Source organism: Crassostrea angulata, chromosome 4 (genome assembly GCF_025612915.1).
Source record: "Crassostrea angulata isolate pt1a10 chromosome 4, ASM2561291v2, whole genome shotgun sequence".
Classification (NCBI taxonomy): domain Eukaryota; kingdom Metazoa; phylum Mollusca; class Bivalvia; order Ostreida; family Ostreidae; genus Magallana; species Magallana angulata.
Window position 1 is genome coordinate 10813829 of NC_069114.1, and position 23887 is coordinate 10837715.

Genomic DNA, 23887 nt, shown 5'->3' on the forward strand with positions numbered 1-23887 from the left:
CCATGCGCGGATCTAGAGGGGGGGTCGGGGGGGGGGGGGGGTCCCGACCCCCCCTGGAAAATGAAAATTTATTAAATTTACATAGTAAAATTATCGCGAAAATATGCCTCGGACCTCCTGGCAAACACAATTATCCTTCGGACCCCCTGGAAAAATTTTCTGGATCCGCGCATGGTTACCCATGTTTTAGTGCAGCGTAGAAAAAAAAATCCACTTTACCCTATTTCATGATGACTTTTTCCTTTTGAATAATCACTTTATAAAATTATGTAACTTAAAAGATACAGTGAAAAAAACCCCATCTTTTGCAATTTGTTTTGGGTTTTTGCGAACTTGGGCGTTCATCGACCAGTTGACTGGACTATAATAACTTATTTTGAGCACGTTCAGTGTCGATCTGAATGAAATAAGGACTATATATATAAACATAATCCAAGGAATATTCTAAAGCAAAGATATGTTACCTAGCACGGGGCATATGTAATAGAATGTAGAGCGGATACGATGGCCCTGTGCACCTAGTGCAATTTTTAGTTTGATTTTTTCTAGAACGAGTTTCAATACATTTACTAGATTTTGTAACATATTCTACATGTATACTGCCATTTCAGTAGTAAATTAAATCATAGGCATTTGCTTCTTAAATTCTGAAATATATGGGGAAAACAGTGGATAACTGTAGGTGTTCATTTAGCATAGGCGTCGGAACCGGGGGGGGGGGGGGGGGGGGGGGGGCTAGGTGCCCCCCCCCCCCCCCACACTTTTTGTGCTAAGTTAGACCTAACCATTAGGCACATAGCAGAATAGAGGGTTCAGCCCCCCCCCCCCCCACACTTTTTTCGCAAGAAACATAATTGTTCCGTAATGTACGTTTGAAAGATTGCAAAGTTGGAGTCAAATGCAGACTGCCCCCCCCCCATAGGCGTTGGAACCGGGGGGCTAGGGGGGGGGGGGCGTAGCCCCCACTTTTTTTTGCAAAGCTAGACCTAACCATTAGGCACATGGAGGGTTCAGCCCCCCTCCCCAAGGATTAGGAATTTCATGATTTTGGGAATAAGGTGTTTTGTTTTTTTTGGCTTGTCAAGATTTCTAAGGATTAGTCTAGCCCCCCCCCCCACTTTTACTTTGCTTCCGACGCCACTGTTTATTACATATAGGTATCAGTCTTTGGAATTTCAGCATGCAGTCATTTTACTTTTGTATAAAAACTGAAGATTTTGTAAATACTTGAATTAATATTAATAGACTATTTTTTCACTTCAAATAATAATTAACAATTTATACATAAAAATATAGTTAATCTGTAAAATATTTTATTCATCAAAATACACCTATAAATGTAAACAGTGTAAAAATGTAAAAACAATATAAAATTTATATTAAATTACAGTCACAAAATTTGAATATTACAAATAAAATGCCATCAAGATAATCAGTTGATATAACTTTGTTGCAATTTTAACATTTGGAAAATTAAAATAACAATTTAAACAACTTGTATTCCTGAGCAAAAAAATGTAACAGAGCACTTTATTTTTAAACACGATTTATCAATGGGATTTTACTTTTGTTGTTTTGGGCATATCTTATGCAACATACCAAAGAGATTTATAAATTGCTCCAATAAAATTAATTAACCTGCAAAGATGGTGTATTGGTACCTGAGAAACACTGATTTAAAGAAAACTTAAAAATCATTTTAAAAAAAAATTATTTTACACAGAAAAAGGTGCAGAATAATTCATGTATAAACTTGATAATTAATTTCAGATAAGACTAAATCTTTCGATAATTATGGTAATAACTGTATAATTTTTAGAAGAAGATTTCTGAATATTTAAAAAAAATGTTTTTTAATTTGAATATCAAAACATTCTGTAAATGGAAATAAAATATGCATCCCACACATACATACAATCAAGTTTATCAAGTGGAAGTATCCTCTTTGGCATTTTCAGACTTTAGTGGCCAATTTCTGCTGAATGTCATCAGAGGTAGAAATAATGACAAGCTTATCTCTTGCACGGGTCGCTAAACTCAGAATGAACTTATTAAGGTCAGCATGCTCAGAGTTCACTTTTGGATCCACCCCTATAATAGTTCCTCGATCCAATCCACTGAATTCTTTCACAGTGTCTACCTCCAGGCCGCATTCTATCTTCTGCGACAAGGGTTTCACATTAGCAGTGACTTCCGGCTTATCCTGTTTGCTACCAACAAGAACAGCCAAATCATCAACACTGACTCCACTATCAATAATGCCCGATAAAACTTGGAAGAGTTTTTCTTTCAAGTGTTCCTTATCACATTTCAGGATTTCGACGGACTGTCCAGACTTGTAGTTGTGTCCAAGGTGAGGTGAAACTTCCACATCCCCACGTAACCCCGCCATATCATCTGGTAATTGCACTTTTTGGCCTTCCGGGGAGTCGTTCATGAAATGCATGGCATACTCAAAGATTTCTTTAGAATTACGAGTGATCTCGCTCATCATGAAGTTGTTTTTACCAATGATGGATGGAAGACCGGCACTGAACTTGTGAACTTTCTGTGAGTAGTCCATGAACACCCAGAAGAAACCATGTCTCTCTAATAAACTGAGATCAGAATTTATAGCTGTCAGATTCTTGTCCGTGCATGCTTGTACTTGCGAGTTTTCCCGTGGTTTGGTCAAACGCTCGGCAGCACTGTACCAATCACCGTCTCTGTCTTTGAAATTCTGGGCCTCATCCACTATGACGTTTCTAACACTGCTGTAAGAATCTTTATCGGATTGTAAGAATTCAAGGCGTGTTGCCACCCGACAGATGTTGAAAGATCTGAAATAAGATATTAACAAATGTCAATTGTGTAGAAGTACATTGATATAGATTTTGTGTGATGGTTTCTGGTACATAGTACTGCCATACTTCACAGTCTATGAAATTCTTATTGATACAAAGAAATTTTAATGACATTTTAAATTGTTCTATTAAAAGAATATAAAAAAAACAAACCACCATACTACATGTATGATCAAACCATCAAAAACATAAACACTTATTGGTTAAGACTGTTTGCTTTAAGTTTTAGACAAAATAAAAAGTAAATCTTCAGTCTATACACTTTAAAGTAAAAATGAAATTCAAGTACTCTCTTAAATTAGCACAGTCACATAAAATCTTAATTCCAATCTTGAATCCAATCCAAAAAGTAATTGCAATGGTAATGTTACTCAATGATTTTCAACCAGTCTGTAATTAGCATTTCCTTACCCAACATAAGAACAAAGCAGCTTGTTTTCAGCCAGATAAAGAATTTCTGAACTCTGACATCCACGCCGCTTTAACTCCTGCACAAACTGTACTGCGGCCACAGTTTTTCCTGCACCAGGTGGACTATGTACCCATAATTCCTAGGTAAACTGACGCCTGAAAAGCAGCTCAAACTGATCGCATGTGAGCATAAAAAAATGTGTGTCGCAAGACAAAATGTTTGACATATCTTTGGAGTTAAGCGTTGTAAAATCTACTGGCTGATATGCTGCCATTATCACTATTAGGGAATTAATGACCTCATCAAATTTCTCTGATGTCATGTCGAAATGAGAGGGATAAAATTTGCAGTCCAAATCATGCTTAACTTCTGTGAAGTTCTTAACATTGATGATATGTGTAGCAATGCCAAACTTTGCAACGCAGCCCCCAAGTGCCACCATCTTGTATTTGAGATGTGCGGCCACATCCTGGGCATGTGTCCATATAGAACTGGACTCTGAGTTGGCGAAAGTGATTAAGTGACACCCACTGGACTCACTAACCACAAACAAATCACAGATGACCTTGGGAATTGGGGCAGAAGGAACAGAGAGCCCCCAGCAGTTGACAAACAGGGACAGATGTTGGCCCGCCGGGAAGTGGTCAACCACAGAGCAGATGAGGTCCCTCGTGTCCCGGTGGTTGATAAAGGACAGAAAGTGGCGCGGCTGTGGTAGCTTCATCGATTTCTCTACAAGTCAATGTATATATGTTTTTAAAAGCCTAGCTAATAAGAAAAATCAAGACATCAAATTCATGGGTGCAATTATTAATGAATTGTTTTAAACTAACTGCACTCCAAAACACAAATGAAAGTCTGGTGCATGATTTGAAAACTGGTTCATTAAAAAGATAACGTGATATCTGCAGTTAAACTCAGGCAAAAATACTCTGAGAATTGAAAACTTGAGACTTAAAAAGTTTTATGAAGTCTATAACTTCAGCATGACATCATTAAAATAAAAAAAAAGGACTGTTCACAAAGAATTAGAATTAACGAACCGGTCAACAATTTGGATTTTATGCTGTTGATGGTATGTTTTAGAGAGAATACCAGCGGAGCCTGGGGCACCATCAGGGGAAGCTTGACAAACCGGCCGTGTAGCTCTGGCTTATCTGAAAAATTCATCATTGACAATAAATCATAAAATCATCCATAGAAATTCAAGGTAATATATGTCTTGCATATATCTTAGATATACACACAGCACATGAGGAAGTCTGACATTCATGCATATATGTTAGATTCATTCCTCATTTGCAAGTCTACATGAGAATATGTGGTACTTGAAATAAAACACAAGGCTTGTGTACATAAAACACTATTAATTATTCTCATCTGAATTAAATGGCTTTTGCCTTTCCTATTCACACAATACCTTGTAGAAAAAAAAGAACATGGAATTTTGTCTGAGACATTTAATTTATGGTGACATTGAAATCAGTGTTGCTCAGTGTTACGAAAACAAAATTTCACCTCTGAAAGGATTGAGCATTGCTTTCCTCCATTGGTCGAAGGACCAGCACTTCACTTCCTGGTTACAAGTGTTGACATAGTAACTATCTGGCGTAGCCGTGAACACACCCCCAGGAAACTTACATACTGATACCACCACCACAAACCTAGGATTCTGAAAATCATTATATTAATTCAATAATAAGAGTTTCAAATCTTGCACATTTTGTAATTAAATTTTTGTGTTGATTTATATTCAATGACATTATTTGTTATGGAAGCCATTCAAGTTTACTGTTCATAAATGTATGTACATTTAATGTGTATCACATGGCTGAAATTCAATTCTTAAAAAGTATCTTTTTCCAACAGATCCATGCCCATGTATTTCCCAATTCCTAGTTTTATTTTTGCCCTTATACATTCTTCATCATTCGCAGCCTGGAAATCAAAGAACGTTAACAAAACCTTACATAATTACCATAAGACTTAGTGTGAATGTGCAAAAATAATACTGAACAAAAATAACCATTTATAAAGTGCTTTTCAGATTAAAAAAAAATCATACTACATTACAAATACCAATACATGTAATTATTGAACATCATGCATCAATCAAAAAATCTTGAGTTACTTCAGATTTGATTATATATATAACATTTTCAACAGTTTTCCGTTGGTTTTAAGAAGGGCTTTGGGATGTCAAAAAGAATTACCGGGGTAAGACCCTTTTTCCTCCAAATCTCAATCGTAAAACCAGCTGGAAAGATGACATACTGAGGGACTATACTCACATTAACTGGTTAGTTGATTACCTTTCTAGGAGGCACATCCTGGACAGGAAAGAACTGGATATCCCAGTGTACCCCTCTCTGGGCGCTAAATGTGGAACTCCCCCAAATTATCACGTCCATTCTCAACTGGACCAGTTTTGCTTCAAAATATTTCCAAAAGTCAAAAATCCTAAATCTTCAAATATACATACAATACAATGTTATATAGACTACGTGTATTAGTGCGTACTAGGGCCTGATTATTTTTCTTTTCTCCAAGAAATTACATTAAGTTTAGCTCAGTTAAGCTTCTGGCTTGTGATTATTGAATATTGATTTTAATTTGAAGCTATAAGTGTAGAATCTTTTTCATTTCATACAGGTTTCAAATATAAAAATTTTGACACATAAAATACAAAAGGATCATGTGATACTAAAATTGCAAATGCAAGCGCTACCAGTTCTCTCCTGGTCCTGATAACTCATATCTTCCCCATAAACTGCAGCTTGGTCATCGTCAATCCCAAAATAAATGTGTCCCCCTTCATGGTTCGCAAACGCAGATACGTACTTGGATACCAAAGATTTTATTTTCTCAGGAATGCCCTTTCCATCTCTGGAATTTCTTCCAGAAAGCTGTTTGAATTGAATTTGTTTTGTTTCTTGCTTGAGACACTCATGGGTTATTCCATAATAGTAATCCGTAGGTACATGAGGAAGAGCAGCTAGTGGCTTTTCAGGTCCTTCCTTCTGTAGTAACTTTATTACCGACTGGTAACTGACTTCATGAGTAGCCGTGTCAGTTGGTAGCCGCGAGTGGTAGTTGATGGTACAAATGTGCTCAGACGTTTTCACAAAAAGATAAAGATCATCGTCATCGTAATTCCCCACCATGTCGAAATAGTTACAGATGTCATCAGATGAGATCATGGCGGCCAGTTTGATTTCCATTCCGCTCCACCAAGTATCCAAGTCTTTGGAACATACACCACTCTTGTAATCCACATTCTGCATGTGGAGAATTCCACCTCCACTGTTCGCAATGGCACAGGCATATCGCAAAACGATATCATTGTCTAGTTCGTGAATTCCCCTGGAGATGTAGACATTACAATGGAGAATGCAGTCTCCATACCTATGTAAATTTGATGTTCTACAAAATAAAAATATGGCCCCATGCATTAGATTTTTACAACAGGAATATAAACTTTTTGCCAAAGGAGAAGTTTAGGGGGGGGGTCAAATACATGTCTATATCCTAACCAGTTCCAGGTGATACCTAATCTCAGCAATAAGTGTAAAATTAAACAGTTTTTATAGGACTTATAACTCACATGACAATTTCTGTGGTCTCACCACAAGAAACTGAAATTTTATCATTATGAAGGTAAAAAAAAATGTACATATAAAAATTTTCTATCGATAACTTGTATACAGAGGGGTAGTATTCTTCATGTAACAGTAAAATGCATGACTGTATTATCATTGTGAATCCGTTTACATACATGTATCAATAATATAACAAATTGAACACAATCTGGTCAATACATGTCAATACACAGTGATAATGTGTGTACATGTTAATACATATACTATATTTACATGTCAATCGTTGAAAGCCCGGAAGATCCCATTGACGTCTTCCTCCTCTTAAACCTGCTCATAATTGATTTCCATCTCTAAATTCCAGTTAAAGCGAAATATAGCACAAACATGCATCACTTATGACGAAGTTATGTCATGGGGATCTTATCTTACATGTCACAATTCTTCCGTGTTTATTATCGATTATTTTCGGCGAATCAGGTTCAATAAATTCACTGTTCATTGGCTTAACATTCTAATAAAACTGACACAACGTTGATTCGTCGAAAAATTGTAAACCGTCTAATAAGAAATTCAGCGGAAAGGGCGCAGACATTTTACCGGATATAGATATGGAGTATTCATTGAATCGGATTTTTTTTTCTTTAATAATAAACTGAATTTCAAAGTTATATCAAAATATAAACATTTAAGAAATTTCTAAATTAAGAAATGCTGATATTTTGATTCTGAATTTTCTAATTTCTGAGAACGTCTTAAAGTTAAAGCTGTTTTTAACAATAATTTTTCCCCCAAACTCTCTTGCTTTTAGAGGTAGAAAATGTATACAATTTGTTGACATTGTGATTGCCATTTGCCATGCAATGCATTGATGAGGGCTCGCGTTTCTTTCTGTGGTACAAATGAAAACTAAAACCTTAGTATTTGGTTTTTATTAATTATCTTTTCCGTTACATTTTTCTACAGTAATGGCGATGTCGGATTTGGGGATTTAGGTATAACCCAGAGCCCTCTTCCCTGACGCCCCTTGAGGCAAAAGGGTTGAAAGGTTGGGGGGGGGGGGTAGTCATTTCATAGACAGACATTATGAACTCGGCTGTTGACAAGTTGTTCTATATTGCACTATTGTACAAAATGTATTTTACCTGTACATGTACATCTGCCTGGTTATATTAATCAGCTGTTGATCGAGAGCTTTTGCTTTCAGACAGAAAGGAACTTAAGTTTTCGTTCATTGAAGGCTTTTGGGTTAATTAAAACCAAGTGATTTTGAAATATTCACTCAGCTATTCTTATAATATTCAAGTAAAAATGACCAGTAATATTAGAGTTTCATTTCATTATAATTGCATTTTTTCAGTTGTAAATTTCATGTTTTACCAGGAAATGCAAGATCATTATGATGACTTATCAATGTTATAAAAATTATCTTGTAATTAAATGAAACATTTTTATGAGCAAAAAGATGCTGTTATTTTTTTAAATCCATAGTTTTTTTATTTGTAGATGGCAGGGATAGACTATTGCACGGTTCTACCCTCCTGGGACTTTGATAAAGATCCGGCTGTTGTTGTAGAATACTATTTCGGTCAAGAACCAAGGTAGAACTTTCTTGATATATTTTCAAACTGATCTATACTGAAACAGTGTTAATATAACATCAATGCATGTTTCTGAAATGAAAGATGCTTACATATATCTGTAAATATGACCATAAAAAACATCGGTTTTGTATGATTTTTACCAGTTTTTGACAACCACAAAAACTTGTCGTCGAATAGAAATCTCAATCTTAAGTTTTTCTTGTGTGTGTGTTGTAAGGAGGGGTTAATTTATAACGATATTGTTATTGTAATATTTTGAAAATTCACAGCTCACAGACTGATGACAACAATACAGAGTCTGGACCCCAGTTCTGTCAGGACCTGAACCCCAAAAACTGTCTCACGGTGACCAGGGTGGAGGGTGAGGAGGAGGCATGTACTGTAACCTTGACCTGCAAACCTCAGTACCATGTCAGCATATGTGGCCTGCATGTGTACAGTCAAGCTGGCCTGATGGAAATCTACGATGCCAGTGAGGGGTATCTGAAGACGGTCCGGGGGCAGAGAGTGAGGATGATGGGTGACGATGAAGGGGGAGAGGAGACGGAGGTGGTGTTTAGATGTAGGTCATCGCTGGACACCTGTTATGGACTGACCATAAAGGTGAGTGATATAACAATTCAGACATTTTCTTCTTTGTACAAATGCAGATGCACTGAATAATTCAAACAACTTCTTTGCATAACTGCAGACTTTGATTGGTAGTCTGAATATTCACATTAAGTTTGATACTTTTGTGGATATTCAGTCTACCGTTATACTTGTATTGAAATTAACTGGCCAATTATTAGTTTTGTTGTTTGTTTGAATCAAGGCCAGTTTAAGCCTTTCAGATCCTAATTTTCTGCTTACATAGTCATAAATTCCAACACATGTCCCAGACCTGTTCCATTAATTGAGTTTGTATATTCCTGTGTTTATTATGGCATGTAGTGATATTAACACATTATCATTATACAATTTTACAGTTGATTATTCTGTATACCGGTATATTGAATTTAAATTAAATTTAAATGGTTTTTTTTTCTTCAGTTTCCAAGGCTACAGGGAACAAGTACCCTCAAGCTTTACAAAGTTGTCTTCATACTCCACCCAGAACCTGAGGATGAATACAGTAGAAATGGAGGTGAAATAGGTCAAATTAATATGTCAAAGGTCAGAAGTTATGTCACAAGTCTTGGAGACAACCTCCCCGAGGGAGCCAGGGGGCTGATGCAGTCAATGGAAGAGTACCAGCAGGTATATATATATTCAGTGTTCCTCGGTCTGTACAGTCAAATATTAGTACCAACTATATCAAAGTGAATTAAGTCATACATCCACTCGTAAATTAAGAAATGTCAACCATGTTGCATGAAATAATACAGTCTTTGGTCCTTTATTCTGTGATTCCACTGTTTTGTATCAAATTTGAATATATATATGAAAGTCAAACTCTTGTTATTAATTAAAAAAAAATACAGTTCCAAACTGTCGGAAAAATGAAAAAGTTGAGATTTTAAAATTCAAGAAAAGTGCTTATAGCAATCGTACATGGATATCAATTTCTTGTGTTTGCATTAAACTTGACTAAAGAATCTTAAGTACATGTACATGTATTTATATTTATTATTAACTTTGCATAGAATACATGGTTTTTGCACCCCTGATATGAACAGTGGCATGCGCCTCTATCATATCCCCTGTATCATTACCAAATATTTCACCCATTATCACATCCATGATATTACAGATTTCTGGAACACTTTTGCTTAAGCTGGATTACCTTGGATCTTTTTCTCTCTTTTGGTGCTAAACTGCAGTTTGAACTTCAACGTTATGACAATTGAACATTTTATTATAGACGTCACAAAACATTTGAGTGTCAAAAATTGAATTGGGAAAACTGGAATAAAGCTGTTTTAAATAAGAAATTTTCCCATGAAAATAAAAAAAAAAGTATAAATCTTTTTAAATAATGATATGATAAAAACAAAAATACATATGTCAAAATCTGTATCACACCAGAATCAACCCTCACCCAATATCAGCCCTCTGGACTTCAGCCCTCGGGCTGATATTGAAGTCCTGGGTTGATATGGGGTGTGATACAGATTTTGACATGCACATGTATTATTCTTTGTTTAACATATGTGCTGATTATCTTATTAAATATGTATTTATTTTTTCCTCATCAGAATCAAAGATCCTCAATGTCAGGGTTGTCCAATCTTCTTGGCCAGCGACCGATGTCCGCAGGGTCACCACTTGGAATGATGGGATTAATGTCTATGTTCTCTCAGATGGGAGTCAAGTCGAGTCAGTTACCGAATCGGCCTTCACACAGCCATTCAAATCCCAGCAGTTTGTCCCAGGGAGCAACAGGAAATCGTCCAAGTAGTTCAAACAGCGAAGAATCTGCAGATGTGTTTTCATTGTTACATAACATTTGTGACAAAGTTTCAGGAATGAGGGAGGATGAGAAAAGAAAAGCCAAAGAGAGTGATGAAGCCAGAAGGGAGGAGAATGGAACAGCAGTTGAACAACCTAATTTGGACAATACTCAGATGAACAGTAATAATGGAAATTCTGTGGAAGAAATAAGGTATGTAGCAGTTAATTAGATTTTTTGGATTTATGGTACCTGTACGTGTACTTAAAAGTGTGAGTGTACTGTGTATGGTAAAAATCTCAGGTGTAGGTTAAAGGTCAAGGTTTTTCAGTGACATCAAGGTTTTTTATTTAGAAAGTTGAAGGTCATATTTATCACCAATATTAAACTGTTGCCACTTGCCAGGACTGAGGCTATGGATATTCTGATATTATATTATAAATTTGTAAGTCTTCAAATCAAAGAATTATGTACATCTGATTTTTGATTATCACTATTTGGAATGAAGTAATAGTGATCAATAGTGATTTTGCATATGCATGTACATATACATGTACCTACTAATGCTTTATTATCAAGTCTCATAATAAATGCATAAATTTTCTTAAAATACATGTATGAATGCACCTGTTCAATAATCAAAATAATTTACAATCACTTGACATCTAAAATAAAAAATTAATGACGCATTAATATTTACGATGGCGTCTCCAAAGATAACTTGCAATAAAACATATAATTATTTTTTTTTTTTACAGCAGTGAGGACATTGATATTTCTGTTAGACCTCCAAACATTCTGGACACTAAGTTAGACGCTCTAGAGCAGAGACTCTTAAATCACATTGACCTAAAGATAAGTGAAATGGAAACACGAATCAATTCCAAACTTGACAATATCCTTCACCAGCTCTCAAGAAAGTCTACGACAGAAACAGAGTCCTGACACTGAAATGGTGTACATGCGTGCCATGTTAATTTGTGTAAAAGCTATCCAGGGTAGCAAAGAATTCAAACTGAACAATGCCAATATTCTTCCCAATTAGGCCTATAAAAAAAAATTTGTATGTTAAGGGTAACACTGATGAAAAAATTAGGTTAGGTAGATAGGGATTTTTTTTTTATTTTATCATATATTTTTATGCATGATTCCTAAGAGTGTTTGTTTTTGTCATATATAAAAATGGGTTTTTAATAGAAATAATATAAAAAATCATAATCTGATAAAAACAGACATCTAAAAATGGTAGGATCGGGGCTTGTAGGTTAGGTAGAGTTACCCTAAACACACAACATTTTTTTTTTTTAGGCCTTACATTTACATGTAATAATTTGATATCAATGATTTAAAAATTGACAAAAGGCTATGTTTAAGAGCTTACTAGGTTTAACTATTATTGATTTCAATGTATTATTAATGATTTGCCCTTCCCCTTTTCCAGTAGTATAAATGAGTTTTTTTCAAGTGTGTGTTTGATTGAAAATTTTTTTTTAAAAAGATTACGCAATAACTATGTTTTTAAGGGTTTTTATAAAAATACTCATTTATTAATTAGCCAATGTGCCATTGTTTTGGATTCATGTAAGCCTAGGCTGTCTTTTAAAATGTGCTGAATCACTTATAATGTCAAGGTCATTTGTCAAGTTCATGGTCAGTTGCAAAGTGAATTACTGTATGTACTCGGTTAAGCCACACTCAATGGCAAAATGCATATCAAATATGACTTTTAATTTTTGACATTTGTGTCATGTTTAGCATTTTTTATATAATCAGTTTCTAAAATAGCACAAGGACTCATCTTATCTATTTCTTTCAATGTATATTTAAAGGGGCATGGTCACGATTTTGGTCAAATTTTATTTTTCTGTTTTTATTATTTACAATGCTTTAGGAATGCATTTCTAATGATCTAATGAAATTTGGGTGCCAGTCGTTGAGTTTTAAGCAAGATACAGGGCTTACAATTCTTTGTCATGTAAACAAGGCTCGTGCCCTGTTTTTGTTTACATAGGTCCAATATACCAGTAATAAGTCTTTTTAAAGCTGGTTTGTCTATCTTATTATTCATTTAAAGCATAAATAAACAGTTTCTAACGATAAACACATTCATTTTAGGTCTAAAACTGGAATTTTCACTTCAACATTCAAAATGTAAACAAACGCTTTGTTTACAAAGCGAAGAATTGTAAGCTCTGTAACTCGCTTATGACTCATCAAATGAGACTCAAATTTTGGTTGCCTATTAAAAATGCCTTACTGAAGCATTGTAAACATTAAAATCCAAAAAATAATTTTTGACCAAAATCGTGACCATGCCCCTTTAAGCAAAAATGCCATAAATTGTGTCATGTTTAACGTATTATATTATTGGTTTGATTTTTTTATTATTTATTTCACTTTTGTGATGCAGTTTACATTACATACAATTATATGTATATGTATTTTTTAAAAATTCATTTAATTTTCGGGGTATTTAACTGATTTATCTGGTATATTTTGAGAATGCAAACATATTGTGTATTGATTAATGAGAGTTTAATTAACAGTGTTTTGTGTTTGAACATGTATATGACCTCTTGTCATTTCTTTTGATAATATAAATTGGAATAATTTTTTGCTGATTCAGAGTGTTTTTTTAATAATATACTGTTTATTCGATGACCTTGCACATGCATCTTTTCCTGTGATGATAAATGTCCCCCACCATTAAATATAAGCATCATTGCTCTTTATAACAGTTCTCTCAGTTTGCCTGCTAGATGGAGCAGGTTAAAATGTTTGGAGCAGGTGCCCTTTGATAGACAAATCTTAGTTATTATTCGTTTAATCTCTGTATCAAATTTGGATATAGGAATCATCTCATGTTACTGATACACATGGTATGCTTGGATGCTGAATCTGGGTGAGACATATAAGTTCTGGATGTTCGATGAGGTTATTGCAGGTTTGAATGTTGGAAAAAATGTTGTCCTGACCAACTTTCATGATGGTTCTTGTAACTTAAATTTGGATTTTAAAAGATAAGGCTAGCTTCAGATACAGAGCCTGATCTCTGCTATACAGGAGGCTTTGAAAGCCTTTCCTACCTCACTCAAACTTGCTTAAAAGATGCGATTGTTGGTGTATATTGTGATTCTTATTCCTATGAAATTGAATCACATATGATTGATATTTTGTCTTAAAAAGATATTGTATAACATGAAACATTATTATATTATATGATATTGTAAAATGTTATATTATGATATTGTATCGTATATAATTGTTTTATATCAAATGATATGATATTGAATCATATGATATAATATTGTATTATATGATATGATATTGTATCATTTTATATGAAGCAATGTTCACTTATATGATATTTTATTGTATTATATAATACACTATCATACTACATGGTACAAAATTGCATCATATTAAATGGTTCAATATTGTATCACATCAAATGATACATTATCGTATCATATAATGAACAATCATTTGATACATTTATTGTATTACACGATATGATATTGTATCATTTGATATGATGCAATGTTGTATGATATTATATTGTATCATATAAAACAATATCATACTGTATGGTACGATTTTGCATCATATTAAATGGTTCAATATTGTATCACAACAAATGATACATTATTGTATCATATAATGAACAATCATATGATACAATATCATCATATTCAGTCACGATTTGGTCATTGATTCTTTGAGTTACCTGTTAATAGATTCGTCTGTGATGAATTAGAATTAGAACTGTAACGTATCGTAGATGAGCGGAAAGACAAGTCTAATTTGATAAAAAATCAAATTCGATTGTATCAAAAGAAGACTTGGCAGTGGACCATTTGATATGCCATTGTTATCAAAAGTGTCTTCTATATATAAACTTCCATCAGATATATCTTGAAGTAAACCCAATCTAATTAAAATTAGACTTGTAAATCCGCTCCTTAATGATACGCTGTTATAATACAAGATTATGGGTACAAGTGTATGAAATGCGGGATCATTTATTTTAGATCTTGTATAGCGTATCGTAGAGGAACAACTTTACAAGTCTATTTTTTAAAAGAGAACCCGGATTCTAAATTCTCTTGAATCGGTGTTGTAGTAAACTCTCGGCGGATTCTAAGTAATCGTAATTGGAAATTTCAAAAGAATTTTTAAGTCACGGAATAACTACATTTTTGTAACTGTTCTAACCATCAATACCATTACCATTAAGATTCAAAATATATTCCTCTATTTCCATCCATCCGAGAAAATAATTGGGATAGTTGATACAAATATCTCATATAGGTGGATACAAGAAGCAAAATTATGCATTGAATACAGGCACCTTACGTTACATTTTTTTTTTCATAATAAAAAAATATATACCCTCTAACTATTAGTGGATTACATGTATTAGGTAAAAGGTATGTATTTTTATCACGAGAAAATTATATAATGTCAGGCGCCTATAGCATCGAAAGGAAAGAAAGTTTTTGAAGATTCCCCGAAGAACAGCTGCATGATAGATACTGCACGGGTACACCAAAACTATGACTCAGTCGAAGTATTTACAAGCATGTTATTTCCTATACCAGTACTCCACTTGAACCGATGCTTATATAATGTATATAAAGGCCAATGTTGAAGACGTGGACTTGATTTTCTCGACGATCAAGATAGAGGGAGAGAAAGCAATAAGGAAGATTTTAGCCGATTACTTCATAAACAACGTCCACTCACCATAAAGGCAAGCATATTTATCAGCTATATGTATTTTCTATCTGTGTAATCGTTCACATATAAAGTTGACTTACTATAGTATTAATTGATTTTTAAAAAGTATATAATTGGAATAGTGGCATCTATTATGCATCAGTTTAGTCATGATAACCAGATTTAAACAAACTCCATTTAATATCAGTGCAATATTAAAGTGCGGAAGATTTATCTAAGTTTTTAGATGTATTTGTATGACTTTCTTATCCACCCTATTTCTAATTCTAGATTTGCACAGTATTACAACATTCAAAACTAGTGATTTATTTTTATTCCAGTACGTGTACTATTATATAATGCCCCGACTTAAGTCCCTGGTGCAGTGGTCAATGCGAGTTCGTTCAAAAATCTACTGCTATTCCTTCTTAGTTTTATGGTCTCAGGGCAAAGATACCGTAATCGAATTTTGGGGCTAAGCTTTATTTTTTTTTCTGTCTCTACAAGCTTAAGACATTAAATGATATATAAATTTTTTTTTATCGTAGATGTATACCAATGGAGATAACAAAAAAATGGATGATATTGAAGCGGATGGCTTGATTCCCCATGTTCAATCCAAATCATTCACTGTGGTTTGCATAAAACATTATTACTCACTTATTAATGTCACTACGGACAATTTAACTAATTGTTCATTCCACCACAGCAGCTACATGTAGGACAGACATTTTTTAGGGGTTTTTTTGTGTGTGTTGTTTTTGTTCTTTTAACAATAATTCATTTTTCATCAATACATTTGTATTTAAAGCTACATCTCTGAAACTTTGTGTAGTGACACCACAATATTTCTTGCTTACTTGTATTATTTTGACCAACATTTTTGTTACTTGCTTCTGCAGTTAACTATCATAACCGATGCGTCTTAACCGATGAAGAACCATTTGAAGAGGCTGGATTGGCAACAAAAAACCGTCAGATGTAGCTAAAATTATTAAATTCAAATATAATTTGTGTAACTTTAAATAATTAATTAGAAAAGATAACAATCCATACATTTTATCTTTTTAATTTTGGCATTTTTATATTTAGCTCTTCTTCCAAAGGAGATCAATACAGTCTAAAAATGGTCACAAACATCAAACCCTCTTAGATTAGTAAGGGATGCATTCGTGCACTACGATTCTGATACAATAAGAATGATACTACATGTATCAACCGCTGTAAAAAGAGACTAGATCTATAGTTTTCAATAAAAGCAACAACAATAATCCTAATCCAACCCTCCACAAAACATCAAATAACCATTTTTTTTTTATCATTTCTTAAGCTGCTGTATTTTGATTTTGTTTGAATGATCGTACTTGAAAAGTACGTATCAAAACGAGTGGTTCCAATTTCATCTTTTTTATATTGGTATCGCTGTCTAAAAAGATATATACTGCTCTTATATCCAGATAAGTAAATTTAAAACTTGCAAAATTTTGTCATCTGAAGGGAAAATGACTAAATAAATGATTGTGATTAAGATTTTCTTTTTAGAATGGAGATGGGGATAATGATGTAGAGTTTTCTGAGACGGATAGTTCAGCAGCCCCCGGAAACAATGTGAGAATTCTTTACCAAAGATTAAGAACTCAAGACAGTATACAGGTAGTTAAATATTTTTTTTAAAGATATACCTTTTTTTGAGATATATGTATGAACTCTTTGGCAAAAGAGGTATACACTTAGTGTGCAATTGTGCAAAACTGACCCATTGCGCATTAAAGCTGTATACAACAATTCAGATCGTTTGAAATTTTACATAACGACGTCCTTCACTCATATCGATTAAAAAAATTTACCCTCCCCCTCACCCTCAAATAACAATGACACTTCTGTAATTACGAACAAAATTATTAAACTGTTACAACCAATAATTACATTCATATGATAAAATGTGTCCAATTATGAATACAAAATGAGCAAGATATAAACTAATTGCATTAAAAAAAGATAAATAATTTTCAGCACACAACGTTGATGGACACAAAAAAACGTAGACTTGTAAATATTTGTCGTATTGTTTTGCTTAAGCTGGATGACAGTCCTTTTGTGTCAGAAATTTTTGTGAAACACGCTGATGAAGACAGCGTTAAGGGCGACCCTCTTGGAGGATTCCTTTGTACGGGTTCACGGAGTGACGGAACCTTTCTTCACGCATTCTGCAGCCTGCAACCAGACGGAATCTTAGCAAAAGACTTTTCTGTCAAGTAAGACAGTGCATTGGAGAAATAGTTAAAGTTATACCATTATCATAAATCTTTACATGTAGTAAAAGATGATTGAAGATTGATGTACATGTACACGTACCAAGGTGCAAGTGTAAATTCATGATGAAATCCGGGACTCTTTATTTTGTCAAATAATAAAAGGAATTAAATTGCTATTTAAAAAAGCAAAACAAACTAGCAAAGATGTTTCTTGATAAAAGAAATGGTATCATACACCCCCTCCCATCCTCAACAAAATAGTCTTACACAATTGTTTAGAATTAGCAACTCCCTGAGTAAAAAATCATTTTTATTTTAAATTGTTATCATGCTATTGTATTTTTGAAATTTGACTTTTAAAATATTTTTTTTAATATTTAGAAATGACAACATTACCATTATGATTTATAAAATGACTGATTTTCTTCTTTAGAGATAAAGACATTTTAGTGAGTTTAAACGGAAAGAAGACTTTGGGATCATTCGAGTATGATCATGAGGTTGTTTTGGCGCTCTTTCGAACATTACCAATGACAGAGAAAATATCCATGGTAATTTTAATTTTGTGATAAACATGTCATAAACATTTTTTTTTAAATATCTTTAAGTAGCTCTGTCTTACTATAAGATTTTCTTTATAACATTTTTTTCTGTTTTGACAAATTCCTATTAATTAACCGTGATTTTTAAAATTAATTTTTTTTTACGCTAAGGTGATATACAACAGAAAATCAGAAACATTCACAACTATTGAATTTCTACTGGAAGGAACCAAAGAAGGTTTGTTAGTAACATATAAGTTTATTAGATATCGATGGTGATCTTGGACGGTCTTAAGGTGCCTCACTACACCTTGATATAGTTTCTCAAATCAGCAGAAAACTACTTGATTATGATAGATAACATGATGGATAAGAAGTATATGTGTCAAATAGGCAAAAATGTGCTCTTTCAGATAAAAAAAAATGATATTTTCAAACATTTCATTCAATGAACATGAACAAAAGCCCCAGACGGATTCGAACTCATGACCTGCGGTTCACAAGCCTGATACTTTAACCACTGAGCTATTACGATATACATCTATAAATCGATTGATACAAACAGTTTAAAAACATTTAAATCGCCATTTTGTGACATAGTGTTTTAAAACGTATTTAAGTCTCGGTGTAGTGAAGTACCTAAAGAGGTTTTAATTGATAATATTTCACATGTACATTTAAAGTCTACATTAGTTTTCAAAACGATTACTACTATTGTTAATATTAGTTAAAATCTATAGTTTCCGCTTTTTTCTTCTTCTTTTTTTCGTATTAGAAATTACTTAATCGAATATGATCTTTCTTTCAAGGTATGCATTTGAAATTGACTTCGCCTATAAATTGTAGTTAACATTTTAAATTTGTCATATATCAATACCTAGATTACTCGAAACAAGTATTGGAATTATGTTCTATATCATTCTTTTTTGTATATAATCTTTTGTTTCTTTACTATTTTTTTTTTCAAAATTCAAACAGCACCAACACTTGATTTTTTCTTAGTTATAGTATTTTTTATTTCTCCTCTTCACAAAAATACAGATATTAATGTAAATCAAGTTCAAAACCCCCGGTTATTTTGACCTGTCCCCGTGTTACTTTTTTGGGATGGTGCAATGCCATTATTGTAAGTTGTTTTGCTTGCCATATCAAATTCTTATTACGGAAGAACAGTCTAAACAATTGTTTATCGAGTTTATCACCACATAACACATAATACCATGCGATGTTTAATTCGTATAGCAAAACAATAACTTTTATTTTTCGTGCTTCAAATAAAATTTTGTGCTTTGATAATATGCTATTGAAAGATTAATACAAAACACCATTTGTTTTACTAACAAAATTAAATTGCTGATGATAAATGTGCCTTTTTTTAAACTTAAGATGCATACATTGATTTTACCTTCTTTTTTTTTTTTTTTTTTTTTTTTCTTTCTTTTTTTTTTTTACATTTTTCCTCCTTTGGAAGAGGTCATTGTTAAGGAGAATTCTGTGAAGCTAATGACTATGCAACCAAAAGTGAAAGTACTGATGGCACAAAAAGACTCGACATCTTTGGCTGTTCGAAATGAAGAATTAACCCTCCGTCAATCTGCAAGCGTCATGTCGGACTGTACATGTAAGTTTAAAGTCCATCAAGTGCAGACTCACTTATTTATATTTATGCCAAGCTATCTTATCAAATCAAACATATTGATAAACTTTTTGCTGTCAAGTTAAAATAAATACAATATTCAAATAACAGTTAGCCTTTTCAAAATGTTACGCATAGACGGCTTTAGATAAATGTTTATATCATGTATAAGGCAAAAACCCACAAAACAAATTTAATATAAAATATTGTATGTATTTAACTGTTACATGTATTTATAAAAAAGCGTTTATTTCTCATTTTTTAGACCATTTCATTGTGAGAAAATGGTTGGACGGTGGTTATTATCTAAAGTACAGTTTTCAAGTGCAGAAAAACAAATCCAAATTTCTGGGCCTTAATGGGACCCAACTGGACATAGTCGTAAGATTACTATTATGTGTGTTATTGAAATTTGATTATTGATATCCAATATATATCCTGCCCCTTTCATAGCATTTGAGGTTTTTAAAGTATCTAATGTAAATTAAGCATTTTATGACATTGATCTACACATAGATAAAAATTAGAATGAAATGGCTTTGTTGGAAACAAAAAAATGATAGGCAATATTATGTATGGATAATCATGTTATAAAATATACGTTATGCACGTTAAAATAAGAAACATTAGAAAAATAAGAATTACTTGGTACTGTTATGAATGATTGTTATTAACAATTTACGACGGATTGTTTTTTATTAAGAACGATACCGACGTGGCCAGCATTAAAACATTTCGTAAAGAGAAAATAAAGAGAGATGTTTACCTGAGACCATGCGGGAGAGACGGTGAGTTCATTCATTTGCATTTGTTGAAAGCTATGGTTGCTACGACCGTTTAATTGGCTGATTACTTAGTAACCGTTTACCTGGATTGCCAATCCATGTGGGTTTCAAATTAGATTGTGAAATCATGACTTTCGTTTTCTTCATAAACCGTACGTACACAAGTATAACTGCGTGAGCGTTTAGAAATTATCAATAAAATATTCATATGCTACGGGTATCTTACTGATATAAAAACAATATTTCAAACGGTTAGATTAATCACGGCCTATTAAATTACGTCTTGTTCTCTTATACAAACCCAGATCACTTCTACAAGCGATTATATGACCATAGTCTGTAAATGTATCCATGTAATTGATAATTTTATTTTTTTTTCTTCCAGATTTGTATCTTTGTTTTAACCAAACCAGAAAGCTATTCGAGCTGAAGACACGAGAACATGTTCTCAAGGAAGAAGGGTGTGGAATATTTATGATCAATACATTTTGCCCACCATGAATGGATCTATGTCTAAAAAGACAATAATGCATTTACCATTTACCAAAAAATTCGAGTTACTAAGTATTGCAGAACATGGTTTACTGAGTATTTGGTATTTGCATTGAAACTAGACTACTGACAGCAATTTAGTAGTTAAAGAGTGTGATTGTTTAAAATAAAAATTCTATTCTTTTTTATTGAGCAACATATATATACATTATTCTGCGAAATCGCAAAAATGTTCAGTATATGTTCATAATCAGAATGCTTAATCTTGAGGCATTTTTTTGCCATTTAACTTCTCACGTCAAACTGTTTTAAATTAATTTAGAAATTCGAGATGTTTAACAGAAAGAAAACAATAATCACTATAGTATTTTAATTTTATTAACTTGGTTTTCTGAGGAAAAACTCTAACCGGGCGGGTTACGTTACTCCTTTAAGGTGTATCCGGATATCTTCTCCTACAGTTTTGAAGACAGACAGTTTTTTTGTGTTTTTTTTGTTTTGCAAATCAATTGAAACTAAAAATGAAACGTGCATATTACTTGGATTGAATTGCGTTAATTTATACAAAAAATATATGTACGAGCTACTGTACTTGGCATTTTATTGTATATATTATATTGTATATAGTATACTGATTTTTTTCGGATGACTCCTCTTAGAGTTTTCATGATAGGCTAGTAACTTTTTTGCATATCAATTGACGAACATGCTTACATAGATTTGCATACTGCTTGAATTGAAAAGTTTTGATTTTTTCGCAAAAAAATGCCAGCTGCTGAAGATAAGATTTTTTTTAGTTTGCTGTTTAATTGTACTTGCATGCAAAATATGTATATTATTTGTATTTATTGTTTTAATGAATGTAAGAGAAAAATTACCAGTTACATTATTTTCTTCAAAATGTTGTACATCATTTGTTTAGGTAACTTTTTTTCAGTTTTAAGATAGGAAGGTATTTGCAGTTCAGTTTTAAAGAATAGCACCATAGAGATAGGTTTTATATACTTTGGTGTTTTTAAAAAAAATATTTTGAACGAATAGGCTGACACTAAATTGTGAGCACGAAATGGACGATTATATCAGGTGAGGATTGGCCTTAGATAGTGTCATCAATTCAAGTTAAACAAAGGAATTAAGGGTACTGTTCACACAAACGAAAACCAAGATTGCTGTCAGTTTGCTGTCAGACACACAGCGTTATCTTGTCGATATGATTGAAATAAATACTGACACAGTTATCAGTTATGTTTTGAATATTGCTGTGATTTTTGTTTTTATTGGATTTCATTACTTTCCCGTCTGTAATAAACACCCCATAAAGTCAAAGAGTGGTTCTTGTAATTAACACCCCATAAAGTCAAAGAATGGTTCTTGTAATGAACACCCCATAAAGTCAAAGAATGATTCTTGTAATGAACACCCCATAAAGTCAGAGAATGATTCTTGTAATGGACACCCCATAAAGTCAAAGAATGATTCTTGTAATGGACACCCCATAAAGTCAAAGAATGATTCTTTATTTCTTAAACAAGAAAAAATCTCCTAATTTTATTTCTAGTATATTAACATATTTAAGAATCGTTAAAGAGTTTTTGCTTTGTTATGAGCTCTAATATTGTTGTTAACACTTTAATTAAAATGCAATATTATTTATGAAAACATGTGACCCTTCTTTGATAAATTGTCGGTGATGACGTAGCATTTGGATCTAAGGTTTTTCAAAGTTTTAGAGATTGGTTTGTTATCAAAAAATGGTTTTTGAAATCGTATTTATAAAATTCTATGTGGAACAATAAAATAAAAATAGTGAAATACCATTGATATAGTGAACAGGACGCTATATATAATAAGGTAGGGAAGAAAAACTGTGAGTGGGGACCTTCCTAATTCATTCAAGTTATATGACACAACATGAAAAATGTATATGTATTTGTGATTAAAATATGCATATGGTTCTAATTGTTTTAACTGATTTAAAAAAAAATAAAAAATAGATTTAAAATGAATGAAGATGTGAAATAATCGTTCATATTTTCCAGACTTGCTAGAAACTCAAACAGAAATACACATTTACTTTTTCTGAGCGCATTAAGTGTCTTAATGATACACATTGTTGATTTACACTAAAAACACACTTTGAAAATTGAGTATTTTTAAAAGTGTGCCGCCATATGTACACAAAGTTCAAAACACTTGTGACTAGGATCGGAAATAATAGTGAAATCCCATTATACCGCATCTTACCTTCAGGTCAATATAGTGCATTTTTAATAAATGTTTAGAAAATAAATGTATATTTTTATTAAAACGACCATTTTATTTTCTTTCAAAATCTTTGCTGTTGTACCCTAGAAATGTAAAATAAAGCTAATAAAACACTCAAGACATATAAGTACATTTTGATGCACTTATTTTACAAAATACATATATAAAAGAAGGTAAATAATGAAACAAATTAAATATTATGTACATGTAGATAAAGTAAGTTCATGTAATAATAGACATCTTCCAGTGTCTTTATTCGTGTCCATGATAACACTATGAATCAATTTTGTTACATAAAGTCCAGTACAATCGACAATGACGATCAAATTATAAATGATCTGACAATTTCTGGAAAACTGTCAATATT

The 23887-nt window shown here is 32.8% G+C and overlaps 2 protein-coding genes and 1 pseudogene across 3 annotated transcripts; 2 read left to right on the plus strand and 1 right to left on the minus strand.

Moving 5' to 3' along the window:
* Positions 1 to 1299: 1299 nt before the first annotated feature.
* On the minus strand, positions 1300 to 7474 carry LOC128181803 (schlafen family member 13-like). The gene is given in 7 exon segments (XM_052850339.1): positions 1300 to 2819; positions 3255 to 3987; positions 4299 to 4412; positions 4774 to 4927; positions 5568 to 5686; positions 5984 to 6678; positions 7128 to 7474. Coding segments are annotated over 7 exon segments (2742 nt in total). The 5' UTR covers positions 7190 to 7474; the 3' UTR covers positions 1300 to 1954.
* Positions 7475 to 7666: 192 nt separating this feature from the next.
* On the plus strand, positions 7667 to 13441 carry LOC128182362 (uncharacterized). 2 transcript variants are annotated; one of them, XM_052850961.1, is made up of 6 exons: positions 7667 to 7747; positions 8358 to 8452; positions 8725 to 9058; positions 9488 to 9694; positions 10633 to 11039; positions 11585 to 13441. In XM_052850961.1, the coding sequence occupies exons 2-6, from the start codon at positions 8358 to 8360 to the stop codon at positions 11769 to 11771; spliced, it is 1230 nt and encodes a 409-aa protein (XP_052706921.1). In that variant the 5' UTR covers positions 7667 to 7747; the 3' UTR covers positions 11772 to 13441. The 2 variants fall into 2 exon arrangements, with proteins under 2 accessions (XP_052706921.1, XP_052706922.1); XM_052850962.1 differs by having other exon boundaries at positions 7712 to 7846.
* A 2013-nt stretch (positions 13442 to 15454) lies between these two features.
* Positions 15455 to 22509, plus strand: LOC128180248 (uncharacterized; annotated as a pseudogene).
* Positions 22510 to 23887: the final 1378 nt, after the last annotated feature.